General features: G+C 42.0%; 1 protein-coding gene across 12 annotated transcripts in view; it reads left to right on the top strand.

Annotated features, from left to right (window-relative positions):
• GRIP1 (glutamate receptor interacting protein 1) overlaps positions 1 to 20,134 on the top strand; it is a 584,939-nt gene that overhangs the window by 372,627 nt on the left and 192,178 nt on the right. For all 12 annotated transcript variants that reach the window (XM_050923229.1, XM_050923277.1, XM_050923304.1 and 9 more), the window contains exon 2: positions 9,449 to 9,529. In XM_050923229.1, coding sequence (XP_050779186.1) covers positions 9,449 to 9,529 — 81 coding nt within the window. The remainder of the gene's footprint in view (positions 1 to 9,448; positions 9,530 to 20,134) is intronic.

Genomic DNA, 20,134 nt, shown 5'->3' with positions numbered 1-20,134 from the left:
TTTATTTCATCTTATGTACGTCTTAGAGCGCTAATAGTTATCTGCTGGGTTCTTGTACTGTTTGAGAGTGATGTCTGCAGATACAGCATGTGACAATTGGCTAAGTGTAAGAGGAGAAATAATATATTCAGGATTTTTAAAACTTTCTTCCTCTTGTTTCTCGCAATATACACACACCCCAAAACTTCCAAATAAGTTGAAAATAGAAGGCCTTAAGTTTTCTTAATGATGATTTCTAGAGGTTAAGAGTGAGAATCACAGAGTACAACAAAAAGTGAATAAAAATTACTACATTCATATTTGTGTTATTTAGAGGTACAGTTCATTCATGACCATTCCGGCACTTAAAGTTTTGAATTTAAAGCTCTTTGGGTAAAATTTTAAAAATTGCATAAGTCCCATTTTTCAAAAGTGACTTAGGCACTTAGGAGCTGAAGTCTCATTGGAAGTCAGTGCCACTTGAGCCACTTTTGAAAAATGGGACTTAGGTGCTTATGTAATTTTTACCCCTTTGCACCACTGGATGTAAAATGGCAGATCATTTTTTTATGGTTAAACTTTGCATGACAAGTCTGAAAAAAGATAATATATGTGTGTAGTAGATTGTTGACATTGTGCTGTTCTGTTAAACCTGTACATTCAGACAGTGTTCATTTATTCAACGTTGAAAACATTTGACCAGTACTGCCTCTATTTTCTGCTGTTGTAGGCCATCAAACTCTCCAGTACAGATTGAGACATTGTGGTAACCCTGGTCAATCCATAATATTAGTTCTAATCTGGGCTCTTGCATTATTTAAAAGTAAATCTTCCAAAATGTTCTTCATTCCAAGAACAGCCTCTTCCTAAATGTTTTTCTCAATGGCATTATTAGCAGGTGTTACTGTGCTGAAAATGTTGATGCCAAGTGTAACATCAAGAATCTGGACAGATTTTCCAAATACACAGTAATTCCTAGCAAATGTCAGGGCAATGTGGCATCACAAACTATTCCCACTTAGGTACAGCTGTTTTTCATCCACTCTAAACTATGCTTTATATTTAACATGACATAGGGCTTTTAATTTCCAAAGCACGTTGCAAATATTAATTATACAAAGTAGAATTTACTTTCTGTATAAGGCATACTGTTCTTGATTTCATCAGGCTGCTATGTAAAGTCGACCTTTTCAAAGATGTGACATTAGTATCCATGATTTGCACATGAATATTCCTACTTACACTGTGCAGGGTATTGTATACATGTTCTGAAGTTACTTTAATATGTTGTCATCCAGAATGTCTTCATTTCAGCTAGGGGTATATGGCTGCCATTGTCTTCAGTAGGATTACTCATAGTAGTAGGCCCTATCCTCAGTGGGCCCACTCTTCCTAAGCATCCATCCTTTGGGCTTGTAAGAAATAGCAAAGTTTCTTTATTGCTGTGAAGGGCTTAACCACAAGCTATGGATGTAACCAAATCGGTCCTAGCAACCCAGACCGTTAGCATTTAACAGCTGCCATAAATATGATACTCTGCAGAAAATGAGGGTTTTGGTTAAGGCTAAAGAACATACTCCCTTCTGGATCTGATGGCCGCAGAGCAGTAACAAACGGTAGAATTGCTAACCTAATGTTAGCTAGAGCTGACAGAGCAGAAGGAGTGTCATGTAGAGTGGAGTAAGATCTATGTTATTGCCTTTGTGTTTCTGAATTCTGTTCTTGTTATGAATAATGCTCTTCATTATGAGTTTCAGGAATAGTGGAGCTGTCATCCTGTGACTCAGATATATCAGCGCTAGGAATTTCAGAGACAGAAAATCTGAGGCATGTGCTCATTAATTTCAGTCGTTTTTGACAAACTAACTTGTTTGGAGGCACTGCAGTTTCAGCAGTTGTGGAAGAATTCTTAATAACTCAACACATCATCTTCATCTTCATGCTGTATCTTTAAAAATTACACCAGGATGAACACTTTTTTGTACAGGCAAATATATGGATAAAGCATGTGTTTCTGTACTGTTCCCATACATACTACTCCACATAGAACAAGTAGCTACAAATATAGATCACTGCAATTTTCTGGTGGGTGCCCAAAATACACTGGGCCAGCTTAAGGTGGAATGGCATAACACTATGCACCAGTGTTGGGGTTATATCTCAAACCCCATAGGCTAACAGAGGCTGAGGTTATGTCAGAACTCAGCATGATGAGAACCTTCAGGCACAATTCTGTTGTCAATTACTTTCACCATCATCTGTTGTGACACATAAATAATGTTATCTTAAGTTGACTGATGTTTTGAATGCCTGGATTGTACTGTGGAGGAGGTATCCTACAATCTTCCTCTTACTCACTGTCTTGTCATTGATTAGTAATTCTTTTTAAAGGAGGCTGTCAAACTGAGTAGAATAAACACCAAAGATGTCATATAGTACATTCTCTCTCTCTCTCTCTCTCTCTCTCCTTTTTCTTTCTTTCTTTCTTTCTTTCTTTCTTTCTTTCTTTCTTCTTTCTTTCTTTCTTTCTTTCTTTCTTTCTTTCAGCTAGGTAAAGGAGCAGATACTTGAAATGGTGGGGAAGGGAACAAAGAAGCCCCCTATGTATGCATTGTACAGTGTATATGTTCATAGTAAGACATTATTACTTATGTAATAGTATGTATTATTTATATTGCAGTAGAATATAGGAGCCCCAGTTATGCATCAGGGCCATGCTGCACTAGGAATAATGTACAAACACAGAACTATATGATGGTCTCTGCCCCAGAGAGCTTATAATTTAATTATAAGACAGCAGATGGATGCTGAGAGAGAGACTGAGGAGCACAAAGAAACAATGAGACAGTATTAATTAGAATGATAGGCAGTGCACTCATTGCACCAGTTGCCTATACAATATGTAGTGGTGGTGGTGGTCACTATAAACTTTGCAACTAGATATTGTGATCTTTACCAAATAGTGCACAGGGAACCAGGAGGATCTCACTAATGTTAATTATGTACAAAATAAATCATTTGTAAAGATTTCAGTGGTGATAGTGCTAATTAATTACTGTATATATGTATGTATTAGGCTTTGAAGTGTAATGTGATGTAGTATATGTAATCACTATAATTTACTATTTGCAGCAATAATTTTAGAGAGGACAGGTAAAAGAATGAAGGCCATTCTGCTTACCAATTTAAGAAGTTCATATGTCCGTAATCTGAGAGACTTTTCCTCAAAGATTAGTTTTGCATTCTGGTCAGGAAAGATGTCAATGAAAATGTTCTGGTAACTTGCTCAGTATTGTGTACAAGCAACTATTGGAAATATGCAAGTTGTCTGTCTTCATAGCCATGGAAATTGAAACCTGATAGTTAATATCAGAAGCTTTTCCTGTGGTCATTAAGTTAAGGAATCTGCTGGCATAGCAATTACCACAGTACAACATAGTGACTTACTAAGAATTGTTTGTTTACCACAGACTGTGTAATCTCTCAGCCGGAGGAAATTAAAAAAAAACAAAACATTGATGCAAAGAATGCAGGTCAAGGACTGCTTCTACAGTGCAATGCTAATCCCCCCGTAGTAAAAATGAACACCTGCAGTATAGTCTCTCTAGAAATGGGAAAGAGCTAGTGAATTAAGAGGCAAAATTTGAAGTTGTATATACGAAAGTGCTGCAGATAAAGGTTTTTGCTGCTCAGTAACAAAACAGTTTAGTCTAACAGAAATTCATTAAAGGGTAGGAATATCTATCTCCCTGTGAATGATAAATAACACTGCTCTACAGCCAAAATGCTTCTGAAATAAATGTAGTCCAACTTTACTAATTCTGGGTCACTGAGAACGAAAATGATGCTTAAAATTGTTGATTGGCTCTAGTTTTCAAGATATGCTATTGGGTCAGTATGTATGACCCTTGACGTGGGAATGGCAAAGAATAAGTGAGTTATAAAGGGAAGGGATCTCAATTTAAACCAGAAATGACTAAAATACATCTTTGACTGGATCTATGCATAAATCTATGACTGGGTTTGGACAGTACTTGCTTTTTAGGCAAAACAATGAATGATGTAATCTGAAGCTGGTATTGCGTCATACATGATATGAATTGCATCATGTTATTCCTAGAAGTCATGGATGATGCAATCATAACGAAGCTTACATCACTCTGCTGAACAAATTGCCCTATATCAGCTCTAGAAATCATACAGTGTCGTGCTCTCTTATTTGTCAGTGTTTGATTTTGCAAAGAGACACATTTCTGTTTAGCCAAAGTGAGCAGAGATGCCTTGTACTTGTGTGAACAGTGCAAATAACTTCTGCTATGTTTGTAGTGAAGTGACTTTTGCATCACAAAAGCGCAGTCTAACCACTATGGTTAAGAAAGCCTATCACCTTTATTTTGGCTGCAAAATTGGAGCTCAGGACAAGAGGTGGGCCCCACACATATGCTGCAACACTTGTGCAACAAATCTTCGCCAGTGGTTGAACAGGAAAAGGAAATCTATGCCTTTTGCAGTGCCAATGATTGGGAGAGAGCCAACAGATCATACCAACAATTGTTACTTCTGCATGGTGCCTCCAGTTGGGAAAGGTGTGTCAAAGAAGAAGTGGACTGTGCGTTATCCAAACATTCCATCAGCTATACGCCCAGTACCCCACGGAGAAGGACTGCCGGTTCCTGATGCACCGGAATCATTCTCACTTGAGTCAGACGAGGAAGAGGAAGAGGATGAAACTTTTGGTCCTGAACCATCAGTATCACAGGACCCACATTTTCTCCCATCCTCCTCCTCTGAACCACACCTCATAACACAAGGTGAACTGAATGACCTTGTCAGGGATTTGGAACTACCCAAGAGTAAGGCAGAGCTGTTGGGCTCCAGACTACAGCAGTGGAATCTCCTGGCAGGCTGTCAGGGCAAATGGAGCCCATCAATGCTTGCAGACTATTGGTGGACAGTGACAAGAGATGCTCCATTTAATGAATACAAGAGACAAGCCAAGAAGCGCCGAGTAGACACTGAATAGGACTAAACTATGTACATAATACTTTGTTGCCTTTTGTTTCATAATAAATTTTATTTATATAACCCTTTTGCTGATTTTTAAAGTGTTACATAAACAGGACAGGTGAAATATTATCATGTAAAGCAACCACAAACACATGAAAAGACCTAGGTTTACAATTTATGATTAAAACTCTACTATCTACACAATATACATAGACATAAAATGTAAAAACTTAAATATCTTAGAAACAGTAGCCAATCAGTTGTTTTAATTGTCATATTTGATTTCAGCACATCAAAATACATAATAAATATCACATTTTATCTCTGAAGCAGACGACTTCTCAAAAATTGTAGACCAGTGTAATCAGTATATATTTACATTCAGGATTATATCTAGTTGATATTTATACTCCTGAATATAATCTAATCTTGATAATGGAATGCCTCCCTGCTGTGCCATGACTCCTCTCCATATAACAAGCCTTGAAATCCATCACCCTTTTACCTAATCTTTAGTTATCAGGTAGGGAGATTATCTGTAGCTATTTACCCCTTAAATTTTTGGGACCTTGGCTAGAGGTGCAGTGGCTGAGTGGTTAAGGTGCTCGACTACAATCCTGAAGGTTCGAGTTTCACTCAATCTCACACTGAAAAGCCACCTCCAATTTAACCCGCTGCAAAATGGGTACCTGATCGATTCGGTTAGAAAAGTCAAAGCAGTCTGATGTGATGCTGGCCCCAAAGCTCCGTTGTGTGTACCGTTGGCTATGAAACTGATATGCCTTATCCACATCAGCTATATGAGCCACTGGCTCCAGGAAACTTTGACTAACTGGCCCCTCTTCTCTTCTTTTCTCTTCTCTTCTCTTCTCTTCATAGTGCAACCATCTGTCCTGCTTCTTCAAGGTGTCTGGCAACACAAAGCACATACTCAAATCTACCTGGGTGCCTGTGAGCCCTGTAAACTTCACTTTGAGACCAGAACCCCCTAAAATGCAGTGGGGTACTGGGAAAATCCTGTTCTCACAGGAAATATTAGTTGATTTACTTTGCTCTTTAGAAATAAGGTTTGAATGTCTACTTGTGAGAACTCCTCTTCCCTTTGTCCCCTCTCCAGTCTGCCTAAAGTGATTAATTTAAAATGAATATTTTAACAAGGCGCATCAAGACAGGACTGTTTTGTTCAATGGATATTTTTTGTCTACAAGTCCCCCTGTTCTGATATTGATAGTAACCAAACGTCGTTGTCATTCATCAGATTATGTGAAACTACATGGATGATCCTGTTAATTTCTTAATAGAGAAGTACTACTGCCACAATAGTTACCATCACAATTGGCATCTTGTAATAAGAGCTAAAGATTGCATGGATGGGGTATCTAAACTGCTCCCTATTGGGATAGCCTGGGGAACCTTGTACTGCCAATAGCTGTGCATTGCCTTTTCTGTGAATGAGAAAGATCAATCCACTTCTTTCACGAGCACTAACTTCTCTCTCCAGACACGTTTTTCAAAATTCAAGAATACTGTATCCCCTCATACAATAATATTAGCTTTACCAAAACTGTTTTTTTTTAAGGTGGAAAGATAGGTGATGCTTCCTCCAAAGTCCAACTTTGTCTTAACATCGGCATGACTTAAATCCATTTCAGAATCCTGTCTGCCTCTCTCGCTACATTCTATGTTTGTTATTGTCTTTGGCTTCACGCTAGCATACAGCGTAGCAGGGGCTGTATTATCTTTCTCATTATGATTATATAGTTCCATGGCAATGGAAGTTAATCTTACTGTAGTAGAAGCAATGATATCTTGCAGACCTGATACACTGAGATGCTTTTAATTATTTGCTCCATTCCCTTCCAGGGGCATGGTTGTACAACAACCTTTTACCTTGTTGCTAATGTTCAGAAGCTTTTCTTGTTACTGATTCTGCCTTACTAAGTGGAATTTATTGTAGAAGATCTGTAGTTTGAAAAAAATGAACTGTTCTTGTTAGTGTCTTTTATCTGAGATCTAGTTTTAAATTATGCTGACCAAACCCTTATCTTATTTAAATAAAAATGAATGGTTTACCTTCTGATATAATTTTCTAATGGAGTCTGAGATTTTACGTGTCACAAATACAGTAATCAGTAAAGAGAGAAAAAAATCTCGAGGGTCAGTTAGAAAGAAAAATTGATAGCCAAAAATATGTTTATATTATTCATCTACTGATTTTTGTTGCTTCTCAAGATGTCACTAGATAACTTAGGCTTTGATTCCTTTAGCCATTGATCTGTATTTATGGACGGCTGTATGCATATGCTAAAAACTAATTGGTCCTTTCCAACTTAAAGAGAAAAAAGTATGCAGATAGATATATTTGATAATGCATAAAGAGCTGTTCGAGAACCCGATTAAAGGACCCACAAAGTAGGATCTAATTCCCTTCTATGTTTTCTTTTGATTGAGGAAGTAAAGTAAACACTATCAATACTAGAGCCTAATTAACACATACAGTCCCTACTGAAGTCTTTCTCTGATGGTCATTTGTATTTAAAGGTGCACTGTAAGCTGTTTTTTCCCCCCATTGAGAAGGCTCTTATGGGGGAGCAGTAAGCAGCTCATATTTACCTGGTTCTGCCTTTAATGGATGGCCCATATGCCCTGCTAGCCAATCCCAGTGACTCAGAAGGATCAGGGTCTACACTACAGACCTTTAATCGGTATAAGTACATTGCTCAGGGATGTGGAAAATCTACATCCTGAATAACAGAGTTTACTGACCTTCCCCCTCCCTGCACCTGTAGACAGTGCTAGGTTGACAGGAGAGCTTCTCCCATTGACATGAAGGTCTCCCGTTGGCTTAGTAGCATCTTCACTAAAGCGCTACAGCAGCACAGCTGCATCACCGTGCATGAAGACAAGCCCATTGCCAGTGGGTGCAGTGTCATCCTTTGGGTAGGAAAGTGCTTGGCTAGGCTGAGTCTGGAAATGGTTGGCTGACGCTCTCACAGATCACTGGCCATAACACAAGAGGGGCTTTCTGTGAGCAGAGCCCAAAATCAAAAAGAATGTCTTCTTACAGAGTCTCAGAATGATAAAGGCATAAAGCTTCTTGCAGCTAATATGAGTGGGAGGCCTCCCACTACTAGAGTCATTAAAGTGAGAGCAAAGGTTCTTAAAGTGAAAAGTCCACATTTTCCAGTCCTTTTAAAGTAGAACAGTTAAAGTTTTCCATAGCCAGATACAGATAAAGGCTGCCTGCAATATGAGCTTTACACAGTGCTTTTCTCCTCTGTGACACAGCTAGAGTCTGCCATCTTTGTCCAAGAGAGAGAGTGTTCAAAAATGTTCATTCTTATACTTCCAATGTAGTCAGTGACGGCTCTTGTATTCAGAGAGAGTGCACTTTACTCACTGCCCTGTCTAGTATACTAAAGACATTCTGTGCGTCCTTGTCACAGAATGGCTAGCCCCAGTAAATGAAGTAGGTCAAGCTCCCTCTGCCAGAGCAGGTGTCCCAATTGGCCAATTAAGAGGGTGAGGCAGCACCTGTGAGCTATAAAGGCCCAGGGAGAGATCCAGTGAGGGTAAGTGCCTGAAAGAAGTCAGGAAAGAGAGTCCCAGTGCAGACAGGTGAGAGCTACCTGAGAACAGGGAACTGGAGGTGGTCCTGGAAGAGAAAAGAAGGTGCTCCTGGGGTAAGGCTGAAGGCAAGGAGAGCAGCAAGAGGGGTTTGCTGGCTGGTATCCCCAAGCCAGAAAGGTAGAGGGGGAGGGCTGGAGAGGGATGAAGGCAGGAGGAGCAGTAGAGGGAGTTGTCTGCTGGCTCAATGCTGGAGAGCCAGAGCTGTGGGCCGGAGAGGGCTGAAGGCAGGAAACCAGTGGAGGAGCTTACCCGCTTACCGCTCCAGGGCTTGAGAACTGGACCCAGAGGAAACATGGGAGTAGAGTTGTACTCCAGTTGGAAAGGCGAGGGTGGCTGTCCTAATAAAAGGACAGGACAAGAGTGCACTCGAGTGTCAGGATGTGGTGAGGGACCCTAGGGAGGCACTGGAGCGGAAGGGCTTGGTGAGGGACTGCGGGGATGTACGTCGCATAGTATATATACTGTTTGGACTATGCTGGAGGAATTCTCATTAGTGGGACTTGTTTTGTTATGATTTATATGGATGGGACTTTTGCATTAAATGAACCCCACAAGGGCTATATTTATACTTGGAAAGATTCTTTGAACTATTCCTGGGGACTAAGAAAGAAAGAAAAACTGTTATGCCACAGCCTTCCTTACAAGGGTGCTCTGGGTGGGGCTACCTTATGACAATCCTATAGGACTAATAGTGTTCCTGGTATGTTATCAAATTGTTCCTTTTTGTGAGAGAAGTAAATTGCTTGTTAAATCAGAAATTATGTTGAAATATATCACTTACAACATATTTGAAACTGAAACCTTCACTGTTTGTTTGTTTGTTTGTTTTCAGATGAGAGTCCCTATACTAAATCTGCAAACCAGACAAAACCACCTGAAGGAGCATTGGCTGTGAGGAGACAAAGCATCCCAGGTAGACCAGCTAGTTTAAATTTTAATTGCCCTTGCCCCATTTTCACAACAATACCTTACAAGTTAGAGAAGCCAAATCATTTGTTAGTTTTATCAAGTGGTTTACAGTTTATTATATGGAGCGCTCTAGTGATGCGCTATATTTCAGTTGCCTCACATTTTCATTATAAAAAAAAAATTAAAAATCTGCTTTTTACAATTACTGTAATGCCCCCTTTGTTTGCATGGGCACTTTGACATTCGGGTCAAGGAGGTGCTTTTTGTTGTCCTCTTGAAAAATCTATTCAGACTGTCAGGGCCAGCTCCAGCGTTTTTGCTGCCCCAAGCAGGGGGAGGGGAAAGAGGGACTGAGGGACCCGCCGCCGAATTTCTGCCAAAGAGCTGGACATGCTGCATCTTTCTGTTGGCCACTCCAAGCACCTGCTTGCTGCGCTGGTGCCCGGAGCCGGCCCTGCAGACTGTCTAGGTAGGTAGTGAGTTGTGATCACTGCTTCTGATTGGCTAAGAATTGTATATGTCCCATATTATACCATCCCCACCCCAACTATCTTGTTTCTCTCTCCCATCGATCATGTCTTGTCTTTTAGACTGTAGACTCTAGGGGGCAGAGACTGATTTTCTATGTGTTTATGCAGCCCTATCACGATGAGGCCTCAATTAGGTTGACCCTCCTAGGCGCTACTGCAATATAAATGTTAAATAATAATGGTAATTGGGCCAAGTTATAAGGTGTTAGAAGCTGACATTTCCCATTAGTCTTTTGTTCAGCAGAGCTTGCTTCAGGCTTACTGCTAAACTCGTTCAACATTACATCAGCACTATGCATACACGATGCATCTCACTCCAGCATGCCACACAAAGCTGAACCTCCTCTAATGAGACACAGGCAAAATAAATGATGTGGCCACCCCCTCTCCCAACCACAATACCATTTGACCTCCTGGAAGATGCACAGTACTAGATACCAAATACCAGAAATTCAAGTCTCAGTTCTACTGACTAGTGTTACTAAATCTGTGGCTATGTCTTCACTACCCACCGTATCAGCGGGTAGCAATCGATTGCTCGGGGATCGATATATCGCGTCTCATCTAGACGCGATATATTGATCCCGGAATGCGCTTATATCAATTCCGGTACTCCACCAACCCGAACGGAGTTGAGGAGTCGACATGGGGAGCCGCGGACATCAATCCCGCACCGTGAGGACCGTGAGTAATTCGATATTAGATACTTCGACTTCAGCTACGTTATTCACGTAGCTGAAGTTGCGTATCTGAGATCGATTTTCCCCCATAGTGTAGACCTGCCCTATGACTTCACAGCCTTTATTACTGAGCAAGTCTTGATATTCCACGAAGAGGTTACACAACCTGGGAATGGAACTCACAGCTGTAATATGACAGACCCGAGTGCCACTGAGGGCAGGTCTACACTTAAAACACTGCATCAACGCAGCTGCGCCGCTGTAGCGCCTTAGTGAAGATGCTCCTACGCCAACAGGAGAGCTTCTGTCATTGGCTTAGTTAATCCACCTCCCCAAGAGGCAGTAGCTATGCCGATGGGAGAAGCTCTCCTGACAGCATAGCTCTGTCTACCTGGGGGGGTTAGAGCAGTATAACTACATTGTTCAAGGATGTCGAGTTTTCACCCCCCTGAGCAAAGTAGTTATACAATATAAGTCTGTAGTATAAACCTTGCCTTAGTCACATTGTCTCAGTGGTCTGTGCTGCAGTGCTGAAGGTCCAAGGTTCAAACCCTGATGATGATATGCTGACAGAGGAAAGCACTTCAGTTGTGCATAGTAGAATTGGTTTTTTTCTATCTAAAAACATCTTAGGCAAACAACTCCCTTCTGCCTCCTTTCATTTAATGAATGTTGTTTAGATAGCAAAGTCAAATTCTCCAAAGTTAGAAAGCTCCAGAATGAAGATCTCCTGTGCTGCCTTTATTCTGTATGTATTATTATGCAGTCTTTAATTACATGGTCACATACTAGTTTTTCCAGTCCAATAAAAATCAAGATTCAGTGCTTCCTGAGGTGAATACAGATCTCTGCTGGTACCATAGTTGGGTAGTATTTTACATCATGAGTCAATAAAACTCAACTTATTAAGTATTGTGACAAAGTTCCTCCTCTACCTTGGTGGGTCCTGCGCTTATTGGCGGATTTGCTCACCTCAGTGATCCTCCCCTCTGGTGGAACCCACAGTCTGGGTCACCTCCTCCTGTGTCTGATCAGGAGTTGCGAGGTTTGGGGGGAACCCGGGCCCGCCTTCTACTCCGGGTTCCAGCCCAGGGCCCTGTGGATTGTAGCTGTCTATAGTGCCTCCTGTAACAGCTGCATGGCAGCTACAACTCCCTGGGCTACTTCCCCATGGCCTCCTCCAAACACCTTCTTTATCCTCACCACAAGACCTTCCTCCTGCTGTCTGATAATGCTTGATTGTCTGATAATTCCTCAATCCTTCAGTAGCACACCCTCTCAGTCTCAGCTCCTTGTGCCTCTTGCTCCCAGCTCCTCACACGCGCTCCTTCTCCTCTGGCTTCTCCCTGCCTGACTGGAGTGAGCTCCTTTTTAAACCCTGGTGCCCTGATTAGCCTGCCTTGATTGGCTGCAGGTGTTCTAATCAAAGTAGCTATCTCCACTGCCTTATAGAAAGATCTTAATTGGCCTCAGGTGCCTTGATTAACCTGGAGCAACTGCCATTTTTTTACCAGGGTACTAGGGATTTGTTTAGCCTGGGGCTAACATACCTGTTCCTCAGTACTTTACTGTAGCCATCTGGCCTTGCCCCATCACAGTATCTATTTATTATATTGTATTCTTTTGGAATTTTTTTAAATTGAAATTGTGAGAGGAGGAGAGCATTATTGAAGTTTAAAGTTATATATGAAACAGCTTGTGCCACATGTCCATCACAGACTTGCATTCAGTGTGCCTACTGTATTTGAGAGAAGAACGCACACTTATAAGGCTGTGTTCTGTGTTCCCAGTATAGTCCTTGTGGAAGAAATGAGAAGAGCCAACGTCTAAAATTTTTGTGCTTGGCACAGATTCTTCCAGTTTCAGCCTTGAATGTGAGTAGCATCTCCAGTTGATGTGTAATGGGGTTGCTCCACTTGGTGCTGCAATGGCACCTCCTCCTGGCTGTTCTGGGGATTAGCTCCATAATGCCAATCCCGCTCCTGTTGCACACCGTCTCTCTCTGTCTCTCTTGGTCCACAGCTTCTCTCTCACTCCAAGAGCTGCTGCTGCCTCTTTGTTACTCAGCCCTCCAGCCAGGTCACTCAGCATTCCCCACTTCAAGGGTATAATCTTTCAAAGTCTCTTCTGTTCAAGGGGCCTCTGGCAGTTCTCACACCCGGTGCCCTGACCCTGTCACTCCTCCAGTGACCCAGGCAATCTTCCAGTTCACTGCCCCACCAGTGCCGCTTCCCCAGTGTCACATAGGGGAACCCAGGCCCACCCTCTACTCAGGTTCCAACCCAGATTCCCTACAACATGCAGCCACAATCTGTTTAGTCTACAACCTTGCTGCTTTCTACCCCGCATCCCACAAGCTCTCTTCCCACCCTGCTTTCTTGAGTGTATGCCCTTCCCTTAGGGCCAGGACCCCAGGGTCCTATTATTTCCCTTGGTTCCCTCCTTCACTCTCTACTAAACAGAGACTGATGGCAAAATCCTCTGGGCAGCCTTTGCTGCTACCAGATTCCTGGACTTATACTAACTCCGCCTACCGTCTCCTCTTTCACAGGTGAGCTTCCTCGCAATTAGCTCCTCATACAGCTTATCTCTCTCATTTGCTGCTTAATTCGCTGATTGGGCCCACCTGGCCTAATCCAGTCCTCTCAGTACCAGTATGGGGAGTACACCCCATCGCAACGAGCAATTAAGAAACCTGGGAAAAGGAGGTCCTCATCTTCTGAACAAAGTACTATTTTCCATCTGCCTATCCATTGGGAAAATAGTCTTCCAGAATCTTTGGTAGAGGAAGTCCCATTAAATTTTTCTTTGGCTTCTGTCTCTGTGTATAAGAGATAATTTGTTTAAATCTGAAGGTGAATTGACTGTTTCTGCCTTATCTGAGCGATCCCCTTGGCTCTTAAGGTGAAGGCTGACAGGATGCACAAACAAAAGGTGGTTGTAACATATGTCTCAAGTTTGAATTTGTAACCAAGCTAAAGAACTGTTGCAACAATCAACCTAACTTCAGTGCCTAGAAAGATACTGGAACAAATGATTAAACAATCAGTTTTAAGATTTAGCGGATAATAGGGTTATAAGGAATAGCCAACATAGTTTTGTCAAGTGCAAATCATGCCAAACCAACGTACTTTTCTTCTACAGGGGTAGTGGTCTAGTGCAGTGGTCCCCAACCATTTTCATCTAGTGGGAGCCGGATGACGAGCCACCGAGGACTGTGGCCGGCAGACAAGTATCCACTGAAATGCCACCAAGAAGCGGCAACTTCAAGAGGCATCGCCACTGAAATACTGCCGAAAATCAGTGGCATTTCGGCGGCGATGCCTCTTGATGATGATGCTTTTTGACGGCATTTCGGCGGCAACGGTTCTTGATGTTGCCGTTTTTCAGCGGCATTTCGGCAGATGCTTGTCCACAGGCCAGTACGCAGATGCAGATAGATGCCCTAGTGGGCGCCTTGGCGCCTGCAGGCACCAACTTGGGGACCACTGATCTAGTGGATGGGGGGAAAAATAAAGATGATATATCTTGATTTTAGTAAGGCTTCTGAAGCAATTCCACGTGACATTCTCTGTCTTTTTTTCCCTTGTCTTTTTTTCCCTTAGCAAGGAAAACTCAAATCCACAGCTACAAAATGGGGAATAACTGGGTAGATGCTATATTGCTGAAAAGAATATGGGGGTTCTTGTGGTCACAAATTGAATATGAGTCAACAATGATTCTAGTTACAAAAAGACTAATATCATTCTGGGGTGTATTAACAGGAGTGTTGTTTGTCAGACGTGGAAGGTAATTGTCCTATTGTACTCGGCATTGGTGAAGACTCAGCTGGAATACTGTGTCCAATTTTGGGCACTATACTTTAGAAAAGATGTGGGCAGATTGGAGAGAGTTCTGTGGAGAGCAACAAAAATGATGAAATGTTTAGAAAATGTAACCTGTGAGCAAGGGGTTAAAAGAATAGCATATTTAGTCTTGAGAGAAGAAGACTGAGGGGGATACCAGTCGTCAAATAAGTCAAGGGCTTTTATAAAGAGGATGAGGATCAATTATTCTCCATGTTCACTTGCAGTAGGACAAGAATTAATGTGCTTCACCTACAGCCAGAGAGATTTTGGTTAGATATTAGGAAAAACTTTCTAACTATAAGGGTAGTTAAGCTCTGGGGTAGACTTCAAAGGGAGGCTGTAGAATCCCCATCATTGGAGGTTTTTAAGAACAGGTTAGATAAACACCTGGCAGGGATGATCTCTGTATACAGGGTCCTTCCTCAGCATAGGGGGCTGGAATTGATGACCTCTTGCGATCTCTTCCAGCCCTATATTTCTATGATTCTGTAAGTAAGACTGGCGCTTTGTCATGGCATCTTTGATCAAAAATCACAGAACAGTCAAGGTAAACTTAGTAAATGTCACAAGTTTAAGGAGAAATGGTATGTAAAGTCACAAGAACACCACTGAAAGTAATGGGGCCACACGATGGAGGGCGGTAAAGTCCAGTCCTGCCACTAGGGTGGGATGTCCTTTGGGGATCTGGTCCTGTCCGTGGATGATAATAGGCCCTGAGGGGAGGTTGAGGTGCAGAACAAACCAATCCCTCACTATTCCTGCAGCGGCAGCTCCTGTCTCAAAGGGCTGGTCCAGCTCCCTTCTCCAGTCCATTGGTTCTCAAACAGCATGCAGGTGGGGATTTCTCCCATGATGTCCCACTCCCTTCCTGCCCCAGTCACTTGCTGGATCACCCGCCCTGAGCTTTTGTGACAGCAAACATGGTCAGCCCATGACCTGGGTGACCCCCATACCTCTGCAACCTGTGAAATCCAAGACACAAGGAAAAGTTGTGGACAAACTGTAAAGTCACTGGGTCCATGACATTTTTTATCATCATGACAAACCTGAAGCCCAAACCAGGCATTTCATGAAATAAATGTCCTGTTTTTAATTCCATTTTATCCCCAAAAGCAGGGAATGGATTAAACATCTCTTTGGAACAGAGCTTGTTTTAGATACACAGTGAATGCATTATTCATATGATGAGAGTATTTGTCATTTTAATCATGTCTTCATATGGCCCAAAAACAAATGACTGATTCTTTCTTAGGGATTTATAGAATTTCTGAAAGTAATGATAGTTTAATTAAAGTGATGTGTAGTTACATTATACCCAAATTGCATTTTAAAACTTAGAATTAATACTGTGTGCTTGTATTTATTTGAATCACTGGTTAGCTCTGCAGTTTCTTTTCTGTAGTAAAAATCCTGAGTATGGAGGTGGTGTTGGCACTGACAAACAGGTTACAGAGTGACAGGCAGATTATTTCCTCTCATCTCCGCAAGATGCCTGCATTATTCAAATGCAGACTGGCACCTGATGTATTATGCAGCTGAATTATTAATCTGTCTGTGTTCTAGATTGCAACATCCTTGGGACAGGGACTATGGCCCTAATTCAGGTAATGATCCCTATCAGATCAACACTTCAGCACCTACATAAAGCAGTGTTGCCAGCATCACATGTTCAAAAGTCACAAGTCAGCCCCCTAAAACCATGAGACTTTACAAATAATACATTTGTTTTCTTATTTGCTCTTGGTGTTTGATCTTTTAGTGTTCATTGTCCAGCTTTTCTCTGCAATCAGGAGGACTAGAAATATACTTTTTTTGACTGAAAACTGTGTTTCTCATTCTCTCTCATTTCTGCAGGAGACGGGAATTAAGAAAAACACCAAATATTGGGGGAGTAGTGATAAAATTGCAAGAGTGGGGAACACTATTAAAGAGGCCCATTGAAGTCAATGGGATTTAAGCACCTACCTAAAGTTAAGAATGTGCTTAAATGGTGTCCAGAACAGGGATGGACTCAAGTTCTGAAGTGCTTTTCTGTATAATAACATATGTCTCCTTATCTGTTTGAGTAGCACAGAGGAGTAAAATAATCATTGTAAAACAAGTATAGTATTTCTTTGAAAACCTATTAAGCCAAATGTGTTTAGCATGGCAGATTGTTCATAATTTGAAGTTTGAGTGCTTGAAATGTTCGCCAAGTTACTGGGGTGAACTTTTTGCAAACTGTAATATTTGGCAGGTGGTGTAATTATTTGTGACTTTACTGACTTAGAGATGGAAATTATAACCATGTTGCTTTCTCTCCTCCGAGTGAAATCCCATACTCTGCACTCAGCCCAAGTACTTGGGCTGCACAGTGGGAACCTCTCCTGGGCAGAAGAAATCTCCTTTGCTTTAGGCTGCAGAGCAGTTATGTAGCTGCCGTAGCTTCTGCACTGCTTGATCTACTGAGCAGCAGTTGCATGCTGTCCTCCTTAACTCACAACTGTCCTACTTCCCAGAAAACCCTGTGTTCCTGCAGAGCCTGATCCATGATATGCAGAGGATGTTAGGCCTTGTCAAATCTTGCTCCCAGCTGCCTTTCTGTGCCAGAATGGCATCAGGTCCAATGAATACGAGGCCTTCTGCGCCCTTGGTGAGATCAGAAGTTACCTTCGTAGAGCAGAAGCAGGAACAAGTGTACAGAACTAGAATTTAAATGTATTTACTTGACCTATTCTTTTCCTTTTGCCCACCAGAGCAGGATTTTTCCACCTGCCATCTCAGAATTTGATATTTAGTTGCATAAATGTACAGTCTTTATTTGTAGATCAGTTGTTAAATTTGGGCACCATGTTTTGACAGAAAACTGTCAAGTCTTTGAGGTCTAAAATTAAACCAACCAGTTTTCTTTCAGTATATAGGCACATCCAAGTATATTGTATTATCCCTCCACTATACCTGCTGCCCTTATCCTTGTAAGCATGCTGGATCTTTTTGTTTACAAGGCTCTCTTCCTGCTGTACACTGCTTCATCTCAAAAGTGGAGCTGGCAGTCTGACTGGAGGGACAACATGGTATGATTGCACAACACTGTGTGCATCTGCTACAGTAGTTCAGCTAGTGGAATAGTTTTTATTTGCAATTGTGAAGCCTCATTTCGGAGGATTTGGCTGACAGAATTTTAATAATCAGTAATAAAATGTTAAATATGAAATTTTAGGGTAGGTTGAATTTTTGGACTGGAAAGTGATTCTTTAAGAGAGCATATGCAAAGGAAGAAATGTCTTGAAATGAATATCAGGAAAAAGATTTATGATGCTGATATCTAGAAAATTGTTGCTATATGTAATTTTCTTAGTAACGATAATAAAGCAATAAAATCTTGTGATCCTTTCATGTGATTTTCAGAGTTAATATACAGTGTATATATGCACTCTGTGTGTTTTGGCTGCAGACAGGCAGTTTTCTTAAGGCCATTGACTCTGAAGATATACAGGTGCTGTTTATCTTTTTTATAAAAACAGAAGTGTGTACAGAGCAGGGTTCCCTGGTCCATGGCATCTGTGCAGCAACTGTTCATATTCTGTCTGAGGCAGCACCAAACGTGAAATTCCTGAGGGGAATACCTTGTCTAGTACTGAAGACTAAAGGATGAAAATATAGGTCAACTGGAAGCAAGAGAATTTTAAAGGCCAAACTAGTTGCTTGAGTGTAGTAACATATTTTTTAAAATCTGAAATGTCCATATAATTTTGAGAACAGAAAAAAATCTGTAAAAAGGAGGTGAGTAAAGGTTATACAGAATTTTAGAAAATAACTAATATAAAAGTAATAAAATGCAAAATGAATGTAATGCATACGTCACGTGCAGGTTACAGTAAGCATTCTGATTATCCAGAACATATGATCCAATATATAATGATTCAGTTTACAGATTAAGTCAAATAAAATCATATTTCCTGAATTTAACATTTTGATTTTATATGCTGCAATTTTGATGAAAGAAGAGCTATTATGGCATGGTATAATACTGGAATAACTGTAATGTAATATTTCTTCTCTACAAGATTAACATAATCTTGGTAAATGTAAAGGAAAATGTACAAATGTTTATGCAAGTAACATAAAGAAGCAGCATGATTTTAAAATCATATTCACCTTACGTGATCTGAGGATGACAGTTTCATTAAATAATATTTGTTGAGACAGATGATGTCTCACAGGGTTAGTCCTGCTCTAGCAGAACCATTCAAATGTGACATAGTTTACTACTAACCAACTAATCTGATCGTTATTTGGTAGCCTATGTCAAATGAGTTTGGTGGGCTTAGTCCAGTCTGTAATGTGCAGGCATACACATAGTACACAGGCCCACCATATCTAGCATCATTGCTTTGATTGTCAGTAGAGAGTGGAACAACAAGTGGACCTAGATCTAAATTATTTCTGTTTTCTCTTAGACCCTGATTTAGGCTTGCCAGGGGTCCAGTTTTCAACTGGAACACCCGGTCAAGAAGGGACTCTGGCGGCTGCGGTTAGCACCACTGACTGGGCTGTTAACAGTTCAGTCGGTGGCGCAGCGGGGCTAAGGCAGGCTTCCTGCCTGTCCAGCTCCATGCAACTCCCAGAAGCAGCGGCATGTCCCCCTTCCAGCTCCTATGCATAGGGGCAGCCAGGGAGCTCCGCACACTGCCCCCACCCCAAGTGCCGGTTCTGCAGTTCCCATTGGCCAGGAATCATGGCCAATGATAGACGTGGGGGTGATGCCAGTAGATGGGGCAGTGCGCAGCTACAGAGCCACCTAGCCATGTCTCCACGTAAAAGCTGGAGGGGAGACATGCTGCTTCTTCTGGGAGCCACCTAAAGTAAGTGCTCACCCCTTCCCACGTCCCTGTCCAAGCCCCGGTCCCCAGACTTTAAGCCCTGCAATCACTGCAAACAGCCTATGCTCATCAGCAATCTACATACCAGCTGCCTAAGGTGCTTAGGTGAAGGGCACATAAGTGACAAGTGCTGTATCTGCACGTCCCTTAAAACCTAGGGTGAAGAAGGAGCTTGATATCTGTCTGAAAGTGCTCCTAATGGAGTCGGCATTCACTCCAGCACCGGAGCAGTGGTCCGACTCCGCACTGAGCACCACAGCCTTCATGCACAGTGCTCCACCAGCTCTATCCATAAGCCGGCACCGGTTCCCCTCCAAGGCTTTGGGAAAGAAGCTGAAAAAGACTGGGAGAGGAAGCTCTCCTTCCTCCTGTAAAGCACAGGAGAGGGCTGGGGGTGAGCCATGATCTGTGCCGGGCAGCTCAATACCCCGTTCGGGAAGTCGGGTCCCAGCTCAAGTCAAGCAGTGCAGCCCATCCCCTGCTTTGCCTGCGACCCCGGGATAGCCGTGCAGGCCCCAGCCAGCTTCAGGTGCCATCGACACCCGAAGCTCATTGAGCAACTCAAGAGAGCCTGACACTCCCAGTGGCACCTACACCAGCTCTTGCAGTACGCAGGTCTCAGGGAAAATCTGCATTGGAACTTATCCATGTGTTCCTGCCTCAGCGATACCAATCCTTATCGAGAGGGA

Source organism: Gopherus flavomarginatus, chromosome 1, assembly GCF_025201925.1.
Source record: "Gopherus flavomarginatus isolate rGopFla2 chromosome 1, rGopFla2.mat.asm, whole genome shotgun sequence".
NCBI classification, from domain to species: domain Eukaryota; kingdom Metazoa; phylum Chordata; order Testudines; family Testudinidae; genus Gopherus; species Gopherus flavomarginatus.
The sequence above is the reverse complement of the archived record's forward strand: the minus strand, read 5'-3'. Positions and strand labels throughout refer to the sequence as shown.